At 40.9% G+C, this 18,907-nt stretch overlaps 1 protein-coding gene across 1 annotated transcript; it reads right to left on the bottom strand.

Moving 5' to 3' along the window:
- Window positions 1-5,565: 5,565 nt before the first annotated feature.
- LOC122992692 (alpha-tectorin-like) lies at window positions 5,566-17,945 on the bottom strand. Its single transcript, XM_044366563.1, has 15 exons — window positions 17,922-17,945; window positions 17,718-17,817; window positions 17,099-17,222; window positions 16,663-16,897; window positions 14,027-14,183; window positions 11,596-11,683; window positions 11,405-11,467; window positions 10,861-11,063; window positions 10,309-10,440; window positions 9,340-9,527; window positions 8,866-9,014; window positions 8,234-8,479; window positions 6,962-7,127; window positions 6,561-6,653; window positions 5,566-6,455 (listed from the first exon to the last, which is right to left on the bottom strand). The coding sequence occupies exons 1-14, from the start codon at window positions 17,943-17,945 to the stop codon at window positions 6,561-6,563; spliced, it is 1,968 nt and encodes a 655-aa protein (XP_044222498.1). The 3' UTR covers window positions 5,566-6,455.
- Between the last annotated feature and the right edge of the window lie 962 nt (window positions 17,946-18,907).

The raw sequence follows: 18,907 nt of genomic DNA, 5'->3' as shown, positions 1-18,907 counted from the left end.
TGCTCCATTCATTTCAAGGTCTGTCCCAGTTATTAACACAACTCCAGTATCAGACAGCAAAGAACAGAATACAGGAAGGCAGAACATAGATGGAAAAAAACTAATCCTCAATCAATCAACCAATCAATTGTTATTTATATAGCGCCAAATCACAACAACAAAAGTCATCTCAGGGCACTTTTCACACAGAGCGGGTTGAGACCCGGGGTTAATTTAAAGAGACCCAACAATTGTGGGTAACAGTGGTAAGGAAAAACTTCCCTTTAATGGGTAGAAACCTCAAGCAGAACCTGGCTCTTGGTGGGCAGCCATCTGCTTTGACCGGTAATCTTGAAATTCATCATCTCCATATGAAGGAGTTATTGCTTGAACTGGATCAAACTATTAAAGGTGTGCAAACGGCTTACTTTTCGGACTTAATTAACAGTAATAGAAATAACCCCAGCTCACTGTTTAGCACTATCAACCATCTTGTAAATCCCTCTTTTCTTGCTATTCCTGCCTCACCCTCAACTGATTGTGGAAACTTCTTACCTGTCTTTGTCGGCACAATCGATGGTCTCAGATTGCATTTTACCCCTACTGTGATACCTTCCACTCCGTCCAGTTGTCATCCAATTCTACTGTCTGAATTTTCTCCTATCTCCCTCCAGTCCCTTTTAAACACTGTAGCCCATATGCGTCCCTCCTCCAGGTCTTGATGATCTCCACTAAATTTCTAAAATCCATCCTTCCTGTATTAGGTCCCAGCCTACTCTCCATTTTTATTCTCTCTCCTCTGGCTCTGTGCCTGATTATTTTAAAACCGTCCAGCCTCTCTTTAAAAGAAACCCTCTCTCTACCCAGTCCAGTTAGAGATTATAGACCGATCTCCAAACTTTCTTTCCTGTCCAAAATTCCTGAAAAAAGTATTACTAACCAACTCCTAAAGCTGGTTGAGGATCATAAAATCTTTGATAAATTCCAGTCCAGCTTTTGTCACAAACACAGTACTGAGACAGCACTATTAAGAGTAACCAGTCCAGTACGGAGTCCCTCAGGGTTCCGTCCTTGGGCCATTCCTGTTCTCCTTGTACATTCTCCCTCTGGGTCATTTGTTCAGCCATTTTCAAGAAATGTCATATCACTGTTATGCCGATAATACTCAGATCTACTTCTCTGCCAAACCTAATAACTTCAACCAACTATGCTCCTTCCATGATTGTTTAGCCGTTACCAGGGGCGGAGCTATACTCTCAGCACAGAGGGGGTCAAGCATTCTCAAGGGGCTTCTCTAAAACAGTCATTTAAAAATTCACAACTGTAAAATAGCTGATATATCCTATCCATAATCACAAATTGTTATTGAGCCAAGCAAGCCTATGTCTAAGGAAACATACTGTGAAGCCACTGTGAGACAAGCTTGTTCTGAAGAACAAAAAAGAAAACAGGTTGCCAGCAGCGTTCAAGTGTTTCAGCACTGAGGACCACATGTGGTGCTCTACATACACTGATTGATGAATGGTTCAGCACCACCACCTATAGACAGCAACAAGCCAGGTGCTCTGTCTCAGTGCCACATCTTTCTTATACAGGAATAACATAAACATAAAATAGATACAGCGGTCTACAACACTACACGGCCTATTCAAATACAAAGTGGAAAGTCTGCAACACCACAGGCAGTGACACAGACAGATGCTGAGATGCAGTAAGCATGGAGTTAAACAACAGATAAATCTAATATTCTGACTGATTTCTTCATAACCAAAATTTAAGTTAATAAAGACTAATTATGGATGTTTCACTCACCAGTTGTCCCTGCTTAGACTGCTGTAGTTTAATGTAATGTTAGTCCATTTGTGTATTTCTGAACAATCTGAACAGTTTAACAAACTTGTACATATCACGGCCCTTTTTAAAACTTCATCCTCCTCTCCTTCATGCTGGAAAACCTGCCAACTACTTTGTCCTTATCAGTGTTTATGTCCCGCTCAACACACAGCAAAGTGAGGTTGGATAGTTTGGCCTCAACCACGCACGAGCACAAATAGCCTCTGACGGCTGAAACTTTGTCTGGCAAGTTTCATTCACCACAAACCTAAAAAGATGCGAATATCTCATATTTTGGAGTTAGTCATAAACTTTGAATCGCTGTTTCTGCAGTCTTCACTTCCTACAGAGTCAACGAGCAGAAATACGGACAGCACCACTCTGTCATTGCAACCCACATTGTGATCAGAGGGGGGATTACACCCATAGTGATAAGAACTACCATAGAGAACTACCATAGAGATCACCAGTCACTCCGCTTATGGCCGTTGACCAAAGAGTGGATGACTCAAAATTTCCTCTGTCTAAACCCTGAAAAAAGTTCTTTTAATTGGTCCTGATAACTTTGTCACTGCAGCTACTCAGTTTATTGGTCCACTTAACCCAAACATTAAATCCACTGCTAAGAATCTTGGTATCATTGACCAAGATATCAGTATATGACATTTGACCATCATGTTAATAAGCTTGTCCAGTCCTGTTTCCTTAAGTTAAGAAATACTGCAAAAATAAGACCTATATTGTCCCCTACTGCTCTTGAACAATTAATCCACACCTTCATTTTCTCCCAGTTAGACTACTGTAACTCCCTCTAAACCTGCCTCAGTCAGTCTTCTTTAAAACGTTTACAGTTAATCCCAAATACAGCCGCCAGACTTTGAAACAGAACCAGCCGTAGGTCCCTTATTACCCCTGTTCTGGCTTACCTCCATTGGCTTCGTTTAAAATTCAGAATCCACTACAAGATCCTGCTGATTACATATAAGGCACTTTTTGACCTTGCCCCTCGCTACATTTCTGACCTCCTTGTTCCTCATTCCACTTCTCAACCTCTACGATCCTCAAACCTCTGCCTTTTATCTATCCCCTGCATATACCGCAAAACAAAAGGTGACTGTGCATTTGCAGTCTCAGCCACAACTCTGTGGAATCATCTTCCACAATCTATTGGATCTGCCGAATTTTTGGACTGTTTTAAACAGTGCCTAAAAGCCCATTTATAGCCTTTCTATAGACCTCCCTTCCTGTTCCCATGTCTTGGTTCATTTCAGCCTAGAAGGAGAAGTGTATACCTGGCCTGGTATTGGGGCTCTCTGTCAGACACTAACAGATTTCTAGGAGGAGAGGAGATCTCTTTAACATATAATGATTTCGCTGCTAATAATAATTTACTGTGTTGTTATTATCTTACCCAGTGATTAGACACACTGTAAGTTGGTACTCATTCTCGCTCTCCCGCTGCATTACTCATATGTAGTAGTGCACTCTTAGACAAACCTGACAACCTAGCTGATAGGCAGGAGGTAGCATAGTAGTCTTAGTAACTCAACACCTATGGTAGTACTTTTGAACAGTTAAATGGCACCAAACCAATAGGGACGGCATTTCATTGGGCCGTGGCCTAGGCTCCTAAGTAGTGCCCACATTGGCACCCCAGTCCATCAGAACCAGCTAACAATTGTGATGGCTCATTAATGTGTCCAGATGATAGAACTACGCTGGCAGTATAATGCAACTGTAGATGATTGGGATTGCTGTGTAGAAGTGTATAAATAAGGTTATAAAGTTCCAGTTTCATCAGCACAACTGGCTGCATTGGTAGCGCAAACAAGAGTATGTACTGTATCAGAAAATAAAGCAGTAACAATTTACACGGATTCAAAATATGCTTTTTCAGTTGCATATGACTTTGGTAAAATCTGGGAAAATCAAAGCTTCATGACAACTGCTGGAAAACCAATTCAGAATTCTGATCTAGTTAAGGATTTTTGACAGCTATAATGTTGCTATTTCAAATTGCTATAGTGAAGGGCACAGGACACTTAAAGGCAGATTCTGACATAGACACAGTCTTTAAAAGTAGAATGGGAGGCAGAGCCTTCAGCTATCAGGCTCCTCTCTTGTGGAACCATCTTCCAGATTCGGTCCGGGGTGCAGACACCCTCTCTATGTTTAAGAGTAGGCTTAAAACTTTCCTTTTTGATAAAGCTTATAGTTAGGGCCGACCAGGCTCGCCTTGGACCAGCCCTTAGTTATGCTGCTATAGGCCTAGACTGCTGGGGGACTTCCCATGATGCACTGAGCTCCTCTCTCCTCCTCCTCCTCCCTCTCCGTCTGTATGCATTCATGTAACATTAATGCATGTCACTAACTTTGCTTCTTCCCCAGAGTTTTTTTTGTGCTTTCACATCTCACAGGAAACCCTGGGTTGCAGGCCAAGCCTTTGCAGTCCTTCGCAGTCCTGTTGGCATCCTTCCCTGGCTATTACTACTGCTGTTGCTGCTGTTATTGTTATTGTTATGATTGTTTTTATTCTGTTAATCTCTTTTGTTGTGATTGGTGCTATATAAATAACAATTGATTGATTGAAGATTAGTTTTTTTCCATCTATGTTCTGCCTTCCTGTATTCTGTTCTTTGCTGTCTGATACTGGGAGTTGTGTTAATAACTGGGACAGACCTTGAAATGAATGGAGCAGAAAAATCAAGACCTGATGTACATAAATTATTAAACAAACATTAAACAAAATCATTAATATTAGTGAAATGAGGAGGGCAGTTGGCCAGACTAGAGAAATAGCTTGAAAATAAAGAAAAAATTAAATTAAATAAAAGATTAAATAAAAGATTATGGACAGCACACAGTGAAGACTTTACACTCAGAAATCCATAAAAACACACAAACTCATGTTTTTCTTTTACCCACATCCCCTTTATTCATTTATTTTTTTGGTCTTTGATGCTTAAACAAAAATATAATAAAGATGAAACAGCACCACAGCAGGTCTCAGTGTCATTAAAGCCACATGTTTAGTTCAGTTGAAGTCACAGTTAACATGTCACTTGAATCTACTGATAATCAGCATGTTGATGGACTTTCCCTCAGACTGAACATTAAAACCTTTTTGTGGCAAACCTTCTCTCAGGGCTCAAGAGTGACTTTCCTCCATAAATGAGACTGAACTGAGCATGATCTGATATTCTGTTACAGGCACAAGCTGATGATGGTCTCCAGGCTGCTGTTCACCACAAACAAGCCAGAGTAAATACAAAAGAAATAGAAAAGAGGAAGGTTATACTATGGTATGCATGACTGTCTCTTATCTAACCAGTGCCATCAGGATGGAATAAATGTCCTCCACTTCTCTGAAAAACTTTACTGACACTTCAGAGCACAACATCTCCATGAGCTTTGGATCCACTGTGTCTTCCAGGTCAACTCTATTCAGGTTTGAGTTTTTCAGGTTTTCCAGATAATCAATAAACTTGCTTTTTGGACCAGGACACTGGTGTCCTATTCTTCACTTCTGATACAACATCTGACAGCCTTCAGTGCTCAGACTTTTTGGATGATGCACATTCTTTTTGGTGGAAAAACTCCATTAGATAGTTTTCATTAGTTTAATACAGAAACCACAATAAATGGAAAGTAAGGCGTAGTGAATTAAACCCTTTAAAACCCTTCATTCATCATTGTTTTAGTCAGTGCACACAAGAAAGAAAACATTCACTTTGGTCACCGTAAATCCTTCCATGTCTACATCTGAGTTACTTTGGATCAATCATTAGTTGTTTTTCATTATTTGAGAGTAAATTGAGATTCTTGTTATTAAAGTGGTTTGTCTCTCAGAGGGGAAATGCTGTTTCAGCTCTGATCTCAGTTCCTGGCTCATCACTGTTACCATGAAGTGTTTGGTTGAAGTACAACAAGCTGCTCAGCACTCAGATGATTCTTTGAAAGATCGCTTCGTTGTTAACGGTAACCTGTCATAATATTTGACGATGGTAATTAGGAGTGTAGATGCACTGAGGATGTAATAATTTGGTTATAATATGTTTGCCTTCACCGTAACAATAAGTAGATTATTTAAAAAATGCTTAACTGCAGAAAAGTTGCTCCAATGTTTTGGGTCTGATTAATCACAGAACAGTGAGATCCTGTATGAAGGAGGTGCAGTCTGTGTGATATGAAGACATGAACCTGATTCAGATCAACCGTTCTGTTGCTGCCTGTTTGGTCTTTTTAAAGTGTAAATCACTGAGGAAGGCACAGCAACATGTTCTGCAGAGACGTTCCATCATAGATTTACTCAGGTTTGTTACTGACACATGATCCACGCTAACATGCTCAGAGCTGATGGGGGCTGAATGTCCTCATTCACACAGTTCATGTGAGCTGCAGATTGTTTCCTGCTGGACCAACTCAACTCTTAACTTTAAACTGGACTGAATTGGCCAATCAAAGCTGGAGGAGGATCAGGAGTGTTTAGTTATCACAGCTTTGTGCTAGCGTGGCTTCATTAGCAATAACAACTGAGCTAATCTTTTCAGGAAACGTGGCTCTTGATCAGGATGAAGCAAAAGTCTGGAATCATGCTGAAGGTCGACAGTCTGTAGGTCCGTCCGAGTTGCCATGGAAACAACCTGAGAAGACAACCAGAGGATTAGTTATTAGTCTCTGCTGTGTGATGCTGATGTCTTTTCTCCCAAACTGCAGTGCAGTGACATAAATCAGCATTTAGCTTTTACCTAATTAGTCCAGGCCATGGTGATGAAGGCTGGGTTTACATCCTCATATGTAGTCCTGACAGATCTGCGTCTTCTCTTACTTCCGCTGCAGCTCTGAGACAAAATTCAAGACAAAGACACAGATGAAGATTTAGATTTCAGTCAGTCCTACACTGATATTAGTTGACTGGAGCTTCTGATAGAAAGAAAACATATATGACATACTGAAAATAATAATAAAATATAAATACTTTAGTTGAAGTCAGTCAAAATGTACTGGGACATGTAACCACTGAAATCGAACATGGTATTGATCATCTGAGATGTGATCGACCCATCATGAGAACATGTATTTAATGAAGTGTGTTCAGATGGCAGCTGTTCTGCATGTATCTGTGAGTAGATTTGTGAAGCAGGCGTACCGGGGCGCAGGTGCTGTTCTTCTTCTTCACACACAGGTTGAGTTTGCAGTGCAGGTAGACGTCACCAGACTTCCCAGAGAACTGGAACATGTTGAAGGAGAAGTAGTTGGATGTTCCCAGTCCGTTAGCCTGCACCTTCACCGTCTGGTCAGCAGGGTTCGAACAGCTGCTCAGAAACAAGAAAACACACCAGATGTTAGAAGCTGCATCAGCATCCCCAGAATCACAGATTCCCCTGAACGTCTCGTCTGCATTTGACTCAGTCTGAACGCACGTCTCTCTGCTGAGAGTTAGTGACAGTTTCTATTTTATGGACTCTGACTCTGATTCTGCTCCTTGATTCTGGCTCTTATTATTCTTTGTTTTTGCACATTAAAAAGCACAACTAAAAATGGTTAAAGATTTGACACATATACAAAGACATTCACATATATACAAACACACTCAGACCTGCATAGACTCAGCTATACATTAATCTAAAGTAAAGGTGTGTGCAGGTGAGAGGTATGAAGCTAAAAGCTTATACAAAGAGGTCTCCTAAAAACAAAATAAACATAATTACATTTATATAAAAATAATCAGGGATGGAAAGGCTACTGAGAATGAAAGAAAAATAAAGAGGCAAAAATATTATATGTAACAATTTTTGTCATTGCAGTTGTCCAACAGTCAAACACTGTACTCTGGAAGTTACCAGTATATGTTTGAGATGTTTTGTAAAAATAAACAGAGATAATGAGTAATGGATAATGTGTAAGTACCGAAGCAATACTAGCTGCTGGTTTTGATTCTTAACGAATCATTTTAGCAAGAAAAATGTTTAAAACCAGACTAAGACTAAATTTTTATTCATTAATAAAGAGATCATTGGGTCTTCAGTGTTTCTTCATCCATCTCTGAAACACCTGAATTCTGTCACAGCTCAGCTTCTAGTAATGAAAACATGACATTTTATTGTGAAGCAGCGATAGCTTCCTGTATCTTTAGTCACTGACGTTAACAATTGTTAACCCCTGAAAACAACCCCCCCCCCCTCCCCCTTTGAACAAGGACTTGAGTGATTTTCTTCAACAACACTCTGTTGTCTGTTAGGTAACCGACAGAGTCGAGGGAAGTGTGGTAGGACCAGACTTTGCTTTCAGTGGTCGATAAGTCGAATCAGAAAGCAGGATTCTTAATGAATCCTCGCTTCTTATTCGTATAGAACTGACTGAGAAATGTCAAAGCAGCAGTGAAAAGCTGCAGACTGGCTTCCACCTCTGAGTCTCTCACCCCTTAATGATCAGGTCGTATCTCAGACTCCCGCTGGATGACGCTTCATTGGTCGCCCAACAGGAGTCGGTCACCACAGCGACGAGTTTGTCATCTAGCCCGTCCGTCTTCAGCTCCACCCAGATGGTTTCCTCCAGTTGGATTTCTGTGCTGGACTCCACAGCTTGAGTGCGGCCAGCATCAGTGTAGGCCTTCATGGTCAGAGTGTATTTCCATGCTCCAGATACAATCTCCTCCACCACAGAGCTGCAGAGCACACACACACACACACACACACTTCAGCACAGGCCTCCAACAAGCTTAAGTACAGTGAAACTCAAACTTCCCGTTTTAAATTCAGTTGTAACATTTTCACTTCACATTCAGCAGGAAACATGAAACCTTAATTTTTCAGCTGAGAGTCACTTAAACTGTGCACATGAAAATCAGTGAATGGTGAATGGATTAAGTCATATTAAGAGGGAAAACAGCTGAATTTGATCCCAAAGATCCATGATTCAGCATTTCATAGCTTTATTTAAAGGTGCAATATACAACATTCAGCCCCACTAGATGTCAGCAAACAACTATTTGCTATGTAAAGATATAATAGAGTATTTATGACAGTGAACCACTCCTGTTGAACCACTCACCTGTCTTTGATTTTGAAGGCCACGGTCTCGATGTCTGGCTGGTTGTAGAAGCAGGAGAAGTCGAGGTTCACTTGGTCATGACGAGTGATGGGGCCAGAGCTGTTCCGATTCATGATGGCGTTCTTGTACATGATTTTGCTGCTGTTGGCCTGCAGGGTCACAGGGATTCAGACAGTGTTACTGCAGGTGAGGTTTCAGGTGAAGGTAACGCATTCATCTTTAGATTTCACCTGTTGTTTTGTTTGTTCAGATCCCCATTAGTTATTGCATTGTATTGTACAGAAACTGTATTGTATACTGTAACATCTGACACTGTTGAGGTGTTGACTGGCTGTGTGTCAGAATAAGCTTCATAAATCCCCAGTATTTCAGGGAACAAAGGAGGTGGCGGGTCTTGACCACGCCCCTGCAGTCACACATGGATCACAAACTGGCTCTGACTGGAGAGTCAGTAAGTAGAGAAGAGAAGCCCACCTTGACCACCGTCCCACAGACGTTGCTGCTGTTGAAGCTGAAGGTCACCATGTGGGTCTTGCTGTCCCGCTGACCTCTGCAGTTTGGGTCATTGAGGTGTAAGACAGAGTAGTCGATGCTTTTTTCCTCCAGGAGACAACCAACCAGAGTAAGTGAAGCAGAGCTTTGGTTGCAGACGGTCGGCTCACCTGGACAGCAGGACAGACGAGGAGTAAAACAATAAGGGAACATGTGAACATGTACGAGGTAAGACACATTAGAATTATTGCTGAAATAGCATTTGTCCCATATCATATAAACAACTTCACCAAATCAGTGTGTTTATTTTTTATTTTATTCTATTATTATTATAGTAACTAACTGACTACTACTCCATCTGTCTTTGGCTGCAGATTTGTGGTGATGTGTGTTCATGTCATGAACGCTCTGAACCATCCAGACATTTCCTGAAGAAAAGCCTTCTGTGTGTTGAGCTGCTGTTATCACATTTAACTGTGATTGGCTGAGCTGTTTCAGAGCTATGAGAGCAGTGATGTGACTGGCTGAGAGAGTATTTAATAATCATCACACCTGCTGATCTCTATTCACCTTCATTCAGCCCTTTTGCACATTGTGCTGCAGCACATACATGAACCAAAACAGCAGGTGCACATAGAGACGCCTACACTGTCCGTGTGCCTAAGACCTACCACCCTGCAGTTGTTGTTGTACTTGTGTGGTTAAAATAGGGCCCTAAGATTCATATTTCACTAATCGATAATTTTTTAAAATTAGTAATCGATCCAGTGTGTGAAAGTGTCTGTGGTTGTTATGAACCAGCAGAGAATTCTCACTTCATGTGACAGTATGTCAGATGCTGTATTTCCAGCTCACAAAATAAATTCATGTTTTCACATGTAAACTATGATATTTAATGTCATATTGTGTCATTTCACGTGTGAGACGGGTCTCCTTTTTCAGTCTTCATACCAAAAGTGTTTGTCGATCTGTACTTGGAGCCAAAAATGGCCCGACAGTAGCAGCTGGTTCCACCACTGATGTCGTCAGCACAGAACTCATGAGCACTGCAGAACTTGTCCTGACAGAAGGCCCGGGGGGAGGCTGAAAGATCAAACAAAGATCAATACTTACTAGAGTCAGTCAGTAAGATAAACAGGAACGACAGCTGATCGGATCCTGACTCCTTGTGAGCAGTTTAGTAACAGCGTGCATAAGATTATCACACAGCTCAACCAAACTTTGTTCTTTATTCAGTCAAATATGAAGAACACTTTGTCCCGTCTACATCTGGAACACTGTAGACAGAGAAGGCGGCCATTTCACTGTCCGCAGAAGATCTGATCTGATCACATGCACTGCACCTACTGCTTCTATTTTTCATATTTTACTATAAATCTGAATGCAGGTCTTTACTTGTAGTAGAGTTCTTGATTCCTGTTCTGTCCTCACTGTTATCTGGGCTCATCTTGTCCTATCATGCCCTATAAAACATAACTGAATGACAGTAAAGGACGGTCTTACGGCAGCTGGCCTTTGACCTCCAGTCCTCCAGCGTGTCTTTGCTTTGCAGGCTGCAAGCTCTGGTGTAAGCCTCCAGGAACTGGCAGTTGAGACCGTCCACTGCTGGGTATTTGCACAGAGTGTTGGTGCAGGCGGTGATGAAGGGCTCGGGGTTGGTGTGGTTGTGGCAGGAGGTGAAGGGATCCTCCTTCAGGAGATTACAGCTGTCATGGGAGAGAGAACGATCAAGTCCAGTCAGACAGAAAGATAAGGTCAATGATTACTAACATGAAGAACAAGACAAAGGTTAGTGTTATTGGGTCTAATAACAGGACAGGTGTTGTGTAGACAGATTGACACAAAAACTCTGTTCCCCAAATAAAAAGGTGTATAATCTGAGTTCAGTTGTGTTTGGCTTCCAGCTTCATCCCTGCTCACATCAGACAACATGAAACATGAACAACATGTTCTTTTTCTCGCAGATCAATGTGTGATGAAGAGTAACTCTGGTTGTTTTATAGATCAAAGGAGAGTTTGATGTGTGTTCAGGTGTGTCTCTGCTCACCGTTCAGTCACTGTCTTGCAGTTGATCTGACTGTCAGGAACTTCTTTGTACTGTTTCTCACAGCTAGGGGGAGACAAACAGCAGAAGTCAGGAGTGTTACCCAGGCCTCACTCCTTCATATAAACACACACAGGCACTACTAGTATACATGCAGCCCAGTGATGAGGCAGCAGTCAGTGACGTGGTCTTACTCGTCGGAGCTGTACGCCGAGACCTTCATGTCACCCAACGACAGGCTGGAGTTGCCACATAAACCCTGCAGGGTGTTTCCACCTGGTCCTGGACAGTTTGAGGAGAGAATGTGATTCAGATCAATAAATTGTCGGACTGGATGCACACGGCTGCTCACTAAAGGACAGCTGTCAACCACTGATTCATACAGTCACAGTATGATCACATCTGAACGTACAAACAGAGCAGAAAGCAGACCAGCAGCTCCCCGTCCTTCTTAACGCCAGCTGTCAACTGTCTTCAGTCATAGACCCAACCTCAGCAGCATCGGGCCATATGCTAACAGATATGCTAATATTAACCAGCACACGTTTTCTATTAATCTCACCAAAACAAAAATCTCTTAAAATACAGACTCAGCATACAGTTTCACCTTCAGTCAACTGAAACAAATCAGGATCCTTTCATGGAATTCTGCAGATAATGAACTCAATAGTTTGCTGTACATGAACTGATGAAACAAAATGAAATTCATCCTCAACAAACCAAAATCACAAGAAACACATCAAGGCCTCAGTAACCAGCGTGCACATAAGGACCTCAGACCTCTCTGATAACTGTAATGTATGATTCTGTGCATCTGAAAGTTGGGGCTTATTCCAGATTTCCTCTTTCCACTGTTCTTTATAAGTCTTTGAGAGCTGCTTTTATTCCCTCTGTGAAGCATGTATTTTTATAAAACACAATAGATATTTGTTAGACATGGATCCAAACTGAAATATATCATTCACTTTACTGACAACCCCCCCTCCCATCCCACTGTGCAAAGAGATACAACATGTTGAAGACAGAATACAAGCTTATTTCTCTTGGTCCTTACATGTCCGAAACTGCTTCTCTTTACTGTGGTGTGCCACAAGGTTCCGTTTTGGGTCCTATTCTCTTTGCTTTATATATGCTCCCCCTAGGGCAGGTTATCAGCAAATTTAGTGATGTTTCCTATCATTGTTACGCTAACGATATTCAGCTCTATGTACCTTTTAAGCCTGATAACCCTGATAAACTGTCTGTGCTGCACAACTGTCTGACTGCTATTAAGGTCTGGATGTCAAACAACTTCCTACAGCTTAATACTGACAAGACAGAGGTTCTCATTATTGCTTCTGACAGTATAGCTCCCAAGGTAGCTAAGAGTTTTGGGTCCCTTTCATCAGCTGTTAGGTCAAATTTAAGAAATCTTGGTGTCATATTTGACCAGGCTTTGCATTTTGATCAGCATATTAAATCATTGAACCGTACATGTTTTTTCCATCTACGAAATATCGCTAAACTCAAGTCCATCGTATCACAACCAGAACTAGAAATGATCGTCCATGCATTCATTTCATCCCGTTTGGACTATTGTAATTCCATTTTCATTTGTCTCAGCAAAGCATCTGTGAACCGGCTACAAATGGTCCAAAATGCTGCTGCAAGGCTGTTAACCAGGTCCAGCAGGATGACTCACATCTCTCCTATTTTAAGCTCTTCGCAGTGGCTGCCCATCCATTTTAGGATTCCTTTTAAGGTTCTTGCTATTACATATAGAGCCCTACAGGGACAGGCTCCTGAGCACATCATGGACTTATCCATCCCTACGTCGCCATTAGGTCACTTAGGTCGTCCAACCAGGACCTACTGGCTGTCCCTCGCTCGTGGCTGAAAACTAAAGGTGATTGTGCCTTTGCATTTGTGGCTCCAACGCTCTCTTCCTGTATATATACAGTCAGCAGTCTCTATAGAAGCTTTTAAAAAACTATTGAGGACCCATCTTTTTAAATTGGCTTTTCTATCTTTTTGAGTTGTCTGATCGGTGTGTGTTACGTGTAATGATCATTTGTTCAAGTGTTTCTACTTGAGGTACCTTGCTGCCTGTGTTTTTTTTTTTTTGTTTTTTTTTTTAAATTTGAACTTGTGGCATATGTTTTTACTCTATGTATGTTTTTATGGTCTTATTTTTAACTCTTATTCCTGTGAAGCACTGTGTGAATTTCATTTCTGTGAAGGTGCTATACTAAATAAACTTATTATTATTATTAAACAGAGAAAAATGTAAGAAAATGTAAACAGAGTTAGTAATAATAATATAATATAATATAAACACACAATATAAATGTAATATAAACATCCATGTACAGCATATAAACATCTAAACATAATGTAGACAACACATACTAAATTTACTTTGTGCAAAGAAACATGGGTTGTTCAAGTTGATGCCTGGGTTTGCTGCACCATACGGCCAAATTCTTTTTTGTAAATCAATCAGCATCATCAGCGTATAGCAAAATAATGTTTCAGTTTGAAAAACAACATTTGTAAGAAAGTTGTTCATTCTTCTCATATGGAGACAAACAGAGAAAAAACTGGCTGCCGCCTTCTTTTATCCATGTAGGACATGTTTTTCTGTACCTGTCATGTGGATCTGTGCTGTGTAGCCATCAAAGAAGATAGAGGTGTTGTAGTTGGAGTGCACCAGCTTGGCTGTGACTCCAGTTTGGTCCTTAGAGAGCTGCACACCATGATGCTCCACAGGCGTGCTGCTGAGGCTCAGCTTTGTGTCGTTCAGCTGCATCACAGCAGAGGGACAAAGTGGAGGAAACACACCATCAAACATGACAGCAAGCAGTGATCAAAAGTAACAACCTACATTTGAATATAAATTACTTGTACTTTATTCGAGTATTTAAATTTTTTTTACTTCTGTACAATTCAGAGGGAAATATTGTACTTTATACTCCACTACATTCATCTACAGCTTTAGTTGCTTTTCAGATTAACACTTCACATGAAATAAGATGAGTCTGTTAATTTTGCTGTATTAGTTAAGATTAAAGCAGCGGTTCTGAACTTAACATGAAATCAGTGTGTAGTTGTGTCTTTTCATCGTGTTTTCAGATGTCTGTGAGTTGTTAGTTGCTCTAAACTTCAAACACATAAAACCCAAAGAGATGAAACTGCAATATTTCACAAAGAAACGAAAAGATGAGAGAAAAGTTCCAGAAAATGAATTTCAGTTTATGAAGCAGAATTTTTGTTTTCTTCTTTCCTACACAAACTATCATCTCACTGTTGCTCATATTTATCTTGTGACTCTTATAAACTCCTGAAGATCAAATAATGACAATAAATTGCTGTTTATGAACTGATTCATCAGTATTAATAATGCAATTTATCAAATGTATTTAATATATTCACAGCCCAATTTTTTCTGCAAAACAAGTACTACTACCTTTAATACTTTAAGTAAATGTACCTGCTAATATTTCTGTACTTTTACGTATGTAGGATTTTAAATGCAGGAATTTTACTTGTAATTAAGTATTTTTACATTGTGATATTTCTACTTTTACTTAAGTAAAGGACCTGAGTCCTTGTTCCATCACTGGTAACAAGGTAATTCAAGCACAGACTCTTAAAACAGCACCACAGGGTCCCTGAACACCTAGCACAGGTTAGCTTAGCTGCTAAGCTGACATAGCTAACAGTTAAACCTCTGCCAAAACATTCTCAACATGAATAAATAGCCAACTTTCCCACCATATATATGACCCTCTGCAATAACTCTACACATATGTCCACTTATTACACATTTTATGCTCGCTTATCCACAAAAATACACAAAATGACACATTGTTGACAGGTTTCTGTCCAGCCTTTCCTCTCAGCACTGCAGTACAACATGTGTGACAGATGTAAGGTTACACTCCCTGTTGTGGTCTAAGTAGGAAACACTGTCAACTGTCATGTGAACCCTTACACACCATCCAGGTCAAATCTGACCCGCTTTTACATTTGAGTGCAGTAATAACACCCTAAACACTTTTTCTTTCAGCCAGATATATTATGACTTTTCTCAAAATGAGAATATATAAAAATGATCAAATTTCACAACTTTTCTATTTTTGTGCAGCTGATACTCATTTTTATACAAACTGTAGAGAGTGTTCTGCGTTCAATTTGACTCTTATTTATTCAAAAATCAATTTTTAAATATGTTCTTCACATTCAATAACAGTCATTGAAATTATGATGGCTGTTATGTTCTCCAGTTTCAGGTAACATAGGACCTTAATACTATATTGTGCTTGTGAATGTTTTTGCTGCATAACAAATAGAGTAAAACTTAAAGTATACACTCTTTCTGCAAGCTTCATTCAGGATTAAAAGTAAAGTCAGTGATTCTAATCCAATGCACTTTTTGTCAAATTCAGCAAATATCTCCTCAAGGTCCGCTAACTGTCCATTCTGTGTGTGGACTGAAAAAAATGGTGTCCATACGCAGCCCTGGCTCTGTAAATGGGCATGTAAACACAGTGGCTTGGAGCGTACAACACAACACTACTCTGGCCAATCAGCAGCAGGGGGTGTTCATGCTTATGCACAGGACAGGGGGAAGTCATCACAGCAGCTGTCTGTATGAGGATGTGACAGTCTCCTATCTCCAGCACCCATTGCATGGTGGGGGAGGGCCGGTGAACTGGAGAGAGAGGCCGTGGCCAATTAACATAGAAAGTGTTTTCTCACAGAACAGATATGCTTCCATTTTATTAAATGTATCAATCCACACTGAATCTCAGACAGTCTTATGGAACTCGCACAAATATCCTGCCATATATGTGTTTTCAACTTATTAACCGTATCATGGAAACTGGAGCACAGTGAATATTTGTGAACTAAACCACAACGTCAAACAATAAGCGTTTGAGTAAACAGGACATTTTTACCTCAGAACATTAACACAGTGTCTGCATATACCATGGTGTTACTTTGGAATAAAATGAAATAAACAATATGTTGGGGGGTGCCTCTTTTTATGAACTTCTTGTCTTGGCTTGAAAGGATGCAGACGAAACAAAAAGATCAAATGATGACTGCTTTTGGCACATTAATGGAAAGCAGCAGCACAAAAACAGAAACTTCAACCCACAGTAACAGCTGAATGTTCTGAACACTGACGAGATCCAACAACCAGGAGGATGTGAGGAGGACTCTGGATCAAAGTCCGTCACTCGCTCCAAGTGAAACTGTGGCTGTAGATAACTTACCTGAACCCTCCCACCTTGTCCCAGGTGAAAGTTAACGCCTGGATCATCCAGATGTAGAATCACATGGTCCAAAAAACTAACATCTTTACGACGGCGGTCCTGGAAGACGGCCTGCAGGTGGACGCCTGATTCTGACATCAGAGTGTACGCACAGCGATCCGGGACAGAGACAACTTTACCGCCGAGATCGATGACAGTGGAGCCGGTTACAGTGCACGTGGCATCCAAGACACATCTGACAGAGGTTTGGGACAAGTAGCATCATCAGCATGATGAGACATTTGGAAATGACTGAGGAACAGCAACAGTGACATGAAAAGATGCTACTGATGTATGGGACGGAAACTACTCACTGACACTGAGCTATGACACAGAACTAAATGATGACAGAACCGAAAACTGCATTCTGTTAGACATATGAATCAAATATATTTACTGGCCGTCGCCCTGGCAGATCTCTCCGGAGCCACAAGGAGTGGTGCTGAGGACTGCTGAAGCACTACAGGTTACAGGGGAGTCTTCTGATTCACATTTTCCCGTTTTTGGTAGAAGTAGAACACCTGTAAAAAAACTCAGATTGCTGAATCGTGTACAAACTCTAACAGTAACTTTATAATGTCGTTTGGCTTCGAGGACCCCTGAGGGCCCGTTTAAATAGTCAGGTCATCCACATTACAAAGCAACTGATTTTATCATATCTGTCCAGCCGTGTGAGATTTCTGCCTCCACTCTGATACAATGGAGGTGAATGGAGTTCAGTTTGTGGTTTGTAGTTGAACAGGAACTACTCCAGTGTGTTGTGTGGATGGACCCTGTTTGTGGAAAGAGACGTTGCTGTTGAATGTTTTAAATGTCTTATAATGCTGTCAGCATCACAAACTGAATGATCTGCACTGTGTTCGGTGGAGGCAGAAATCTCAGACAGAGAGCTCAATACCTGGACAAATAAAACCAAAACTATCTGACTGGTCAGATTCCACCAGAGGGAAGAGATGAAATACGACTGTTTGTAATTTGGGTGAATTGGTCCTTTAATAATTATTTGCTCTGCTAACCTGAGTGTCTGCATCCACTTATGTCCTTGTAGATTAAGGAACGATCTGTGGTAATTTTCCAGTCATCCACTTTAACACCATCGACCTGCAGAACGGCCTCCTACAAAGAAGCGACATCACAGAGGTTACTGTCACACACTGACAGGACAGAAGCACAACACGTGAAGATATGAACAAAACTTTGTGGACAAACTGAACTAAAACTGTCTCGTCCAAATAAAGCAACATGTCTGTGAAGTGTTCAGAGCTTTCATGGTTTTGTTAACATCCTGGATACTTCTGAATCACTTCCAGTCAACTGCTGGAAATGTGTGTGAGTGTGTGTGTGTGTGTGTGTGTGTTAACTTGTCCCCAAACATATCAAACATATACCTACCACAGGACTAGATGACCAGGCTGGATACGCTCTTGCATATACAGCTCCTTGTTCACCAAACTGTGCGAAGTAGAATAGACCCTGCAAACATAAAACAGGAGATTCAGACACTGTTAGGAAATAACATCTTAAATCTTAAAGAAAAGGCTTTGACTGATTTGTTATAAGAGATATACAGATGGACACTGATGAAACTGAACAACACTCACCGTCCGGATTCTTCCAATCAGTGTAATCATGTACACCTCGCATGTTGATGAACCTGTGAGTTGAGGCAGACCTCTATGATAATGGGATCCTGGTGTATTTGTCCTTTGGGTTGTACTCAGATATCCTTCGGTGACTGCTCCCTTAGGTAGCAGAATACAGTCGTTTTTGCTTCCAGGCCTGTACGGGCCTTTGAAACAAATTGTGATGTTGCTGTCCGTCAAGTTCACCTGTTAACATCAGAGATACACAACAAATAAATCAACAACACTGATGAAGGTGAATGTGTTCTGTTCTTCTTTCTCTCTCTGGATGTCTCTCTGACGTGGGATCGAATCCCAGCGGGGACACGGACAGTCTGACACACACCAGAGGCCTGAACCATGAAGCAGGTTCAGCTTAGTCTGGCTCTCTTTGGTCAGCTGCTTCACTGGATAACTGCTATCATGAAGCTGGAAATCAACAAGCTCTGTTAACTTTGGTTTTCCAGCTACGAGTGAGTTAATGTGAAAGAAGTGGGGTTGTTAATATTGAGTGACATCATCAGAACCATGAATGAAGTACTTAATATGATATGAGATGAAACCAAACACCTGCAGGAGAATTT

This window comes from Thunnus albacares, chromosome 11, assembly GCF_914725855.1.
Source record: "Thunnus albacares chromosome 11, fThuAlb1.1, whole genome shotgun sequence".
Classification (NCBI taxonomy): Eukaryota; Metazoa; Chordata; class Actinopteri; order Scombriformes; family Scombridae; genus Thunnus; species Thunnus albacares.
This window is presented reverse-complemented; position numbering and strand designations above follow the sequence as displayed.

Coding starts and splice junctions, on each gene's coding strand:
- LOC122992692 (XM_044366563.1), bottom strand. CDS start 17,945: ATGTTGCTTTATTTGGACGAGACA. Junction 16,898..17,098: donor ATCTGCCAGGGCGACGGCCA/GTAAATATATTT, acceptor AACCTCTGTCAG/ATGTGTCTTGGATGCCACGT. Junction 6,654..6,961: donor AGAACAGCACCTGCGCCCCG/GTACGCCTGCTT, acceptor ATTTTGTCTCAG/AGCTGCAGCGGAAGTAAGAG.